This window comes from Priapulus caudatus, unplaced genomic scaffold (genome assembly GCF_000485595.1).
Source record: "Priapulus caudatus unplaced genomic scaffold, Priapulus_caudatus-5.0.1 Scaffold2821, whole genome shotgun sequence".
Classification (NCBI taxonomy): Eukaryota; Metazoa; Priapulida; class Priapulimorpha; order Priapulimorphida; family Priapulidae; genus Priapulus; species Priapulus caudatus.
This window is the reverse complement of record NW_014579882.1, coordinates 6758-10007: the sequence shown is the minus strand read 5'-3', so window position 1 is coordinate 10007 and position 3250 is coordinate 6758. Positions and strand designations below refer to the sequence as shown.

Below are 3250 nucleotides of genomic sequence, written 5' to 3'. Positions count from 1 at the left end.
TACGTAAAATACGGGATGTATGTATTAGCGTAATACGGGATGTATGTTGTATACGTAAATACAGGTATGTATGTATACGTAAATACGGGATGTTATGTATACGTAAATAGGCATGTATTTATACCTGTAAATACGGGATGTATGTATACGTAAAATACAGGATGTTGTATACGTAAATTACGGTGATTGTATGTGATCGCTAAATACGGGCATGTATGTTAACGATAATACGGGTATTATGTATACGTAAATAGGGATGTATGTAGTACGTAAATACTGTTATGTTATGAATATACGTAAATACAGAGATGCATGATATTACTGTAAATACGGATGCTATGTATACGTGAATACTGCGATGTTATGTATATGTAAATACGGCGGGTATGTATGTATACCTAACAATACAGGATGTATGTATACGTAAATACAGGATGTATGTATACGTATAAATACGGATGTATGTATACGTGAATACTGGATGTATGTATACGGTAAATAACAGGATGTATGTATTACCTAAATACGGGATTATGTATACGTAAATACAGGATGTATGTATACGTAAATACGGGATGTATGTATACCGGAATACTGGATTTTTGTAATTTTGTATACGTAAATAGGGATGTATGTATACGTCAAATTACGGGATGTATGTATTACGGTAAATACAGGATTGTATGTATACGCTAATACACCAAGATGCTTACTAATAAGGGATGTTATGTATTACGTAAATACGGGATGTATGATACGTAAGATACGGACTGTATGTATACGTAAAATGCACAGGATGTATGTATACGTAATACAGATGATATGTATATGTAATAGCTGAATGGATATCGTAATAACGTATCGGATGTATGTATACGTAAATACATGTGATGTATCTAAGTAATTACTAAGATGTAATTACGTTTCGGATGACTGTAAGTGTAAATACGGGATATATATTATATATATATATATATACCATATATATATATAATATACATATTATTATATATTATATAAATGATAGTACATCTCGCTAAAACCGGAAACGTTTTTGGAAAACGTGACGAGTTTCTGGACGGAATTGGAGAGAATTTGGTCAAAGCTGACCGGAAGTTGAGCGTCGCTGTTTGCGGTCCGGCCGTTGATGGTGATTGGTCCGTTGCTGGAATCGTCGCCGCTGTTGCTTAGCAACGTGTCGCCGCTGTCGTCTGACTGTAACTAACGAATCACGTGTAAGTTACACCAGTAGCAGAGCACGCACGCACGCACACACACACAGACGCACACACACACACACACACACACACACACACACACACACACACACACACACACACACACACACACCTGTAAGCGATCCTCTAGACAGGTTTGTTTTTCTTTTCCCCCATAGGCGGCGCTGTAAGCTTGCTCAATCATACACACTAGCTCTCGCTCGTCGTCGCTCATCCCGTCGGTCACGTGACAGCGTCGAAGCGCCGCGTCGTACTTCCGTTTTCGCTTGTTCTCCTCGATCAACTTCCGCTTTGCCTTCCGCTGCTGTTCGTTCAGAACAACTGGAAATATGACGTCATCGTGTCATCGGTGAGTCACATAGTTTGTGTGTAGTAGGCCAACATGAATATTAGCGACAGTCGTGTCTGTATCTATCGTAAATATTCTATGGCTAGTAGCTACTGCTTTTACTAATACATTCTTAATACAATAATATTGTATTAATTTTGAACGTTTGTTTGCGATATTTTTTTTTTGCATTAGAAGTCTCTTGGTGTATAGTTGCATGTCTATGTAAATGGTCGCTGCTTTAATCTTTATGGAGGTACTCTACTTTACGTGATGCTCGAGCGCCATCTGTTGGCTGCGCGTGTTCTTGTGCCGTAGTAAGTAATAAGTGTTAGTAACTAATAGTAGTAAGTAATAATTAGTAGGTAGTATATATAGCTCACGGTCTATCGCCATGCCGACGTGCATGCACTTCATGTAGCGGCACTGTTGACACTGGTTGCGCGTGTTCTTGTGCCGTAGTAAGTAATAAGTATTAGTAACTAATAGTAGTAAGTAACAGTAGTATCAGTAGTATTAGTAGTAAGTAATAATTAGTAGGTAGTATATATAGCTTACGGTCTATCGCCATGCCGACGTGCATGCACTTCGTGTAGCGGCACTGTTGACACTGGTTGCGCGTATTCTTGTCGACAACACACGGAGCTCCCGTCTTCATGCTCTTACAGTCGTACGTCAGCTGCTTCTGTATGGTGCGGCGGAAGAAGCCCTGCAGAAGAGAGGAAGCCCCACGTATAGCTGTCAATCCTCGGAGAGGGGGCGTGGTGATGACGTAGCGAGCGGTGCCCCGGGGGAGGGAGGGGAGGGGTTGCGCGAAGGGGCTGGGGCAGGGTGATGGTGAGGGTGAGGGGCAGGGGAGTGGTGAGGGAGGAGGGGGCAAGGAAGGGGTGAGGGGCAGGTAAGGAGGTAAAAAAACTGTAAGGAGGAAAATGGGAGAGGCACAGAGGAGGTGTGACGCATGGCTGCGTGAGAAATGCCACGCTAGTAGCGATGACGTCACGCCACGCTAGTAGCGATGACGTCATGCCACGCTAGTAGCGATGACATCATGCCACGCTAGTAGCGATGACGTGACGCCACACTAGTAGCGATGACGTGATGCCACGCTATTAGCGACGACGTCATGCCACGCTAGTAGCGATGACGTCATGCCACGCTAGTAGCGATGACATCATGCCACGCTAGTAGCGATGACGTGACGCCACGCTATTATCGATGACGTCATGCCACGCTATTAGCGATGCCGTCATGCCACGCTATTAGCGATGACGTCATGCTACGCTATTAGCGATGACGTCATGCCACGCTAGTAGCCATGACGTCATGCCACGCTAGTAGCCATGACGTCATGCCACGCTATTAGCGATGACGTCATGCCACGCTATTAGCGATGACGTCATGATATGAGATGTAAATAGACACGGCGGGCTCACGCCTAATAACATTTCACTTGCTTTTCGTACATCAAGGCCGAATGTTTTTTTTTGTTTACGCATTTCCGTCAAAAACAAAACGCGTGCGCAGACGGCAGACGCTGTATGATATTCAGGTACATATCGCCGTCTTTACGCGCGCAGGGGCGGCACTGCTTTCATGTCGGAAATTCGATTGGCAGAGCTTTCCGAGATATTATATTTCGCGCCCCGGGGTTCGATACACTTCACGCTTCGATCGCATGAAACAT

The 3250-nt window shown here is 43.7% G+C and overlaps 1 protein-coding gene across 2 annotated transcripts; it reads right to left on the bottom strand.

Moving 5' to 3' along the window:
- Positions 1 to 1037: 1037 nt before the first annotated feature.
- Positions 1038 to 2275, bottom strand: LOC106819094 (thyroid hormone receptor alpha-A-like; the record flags this gene model as incomplete). 2 transcript variants are annotated; one of them, XM_014823753.1, is given in 3 exon segments in its annotated part: positions 1038 to 1221; positions 1351 to 1559; positions 2125 to 2275. In XM_014823753.1, coding segments are annotated over 3 exon segments (544 nt in total), but the record flags the coding sequence as incomplete, so codon positions are not given.
- Between the last annotated feature and the right edge of the window lie 975 nt (positions 2276 to 3250).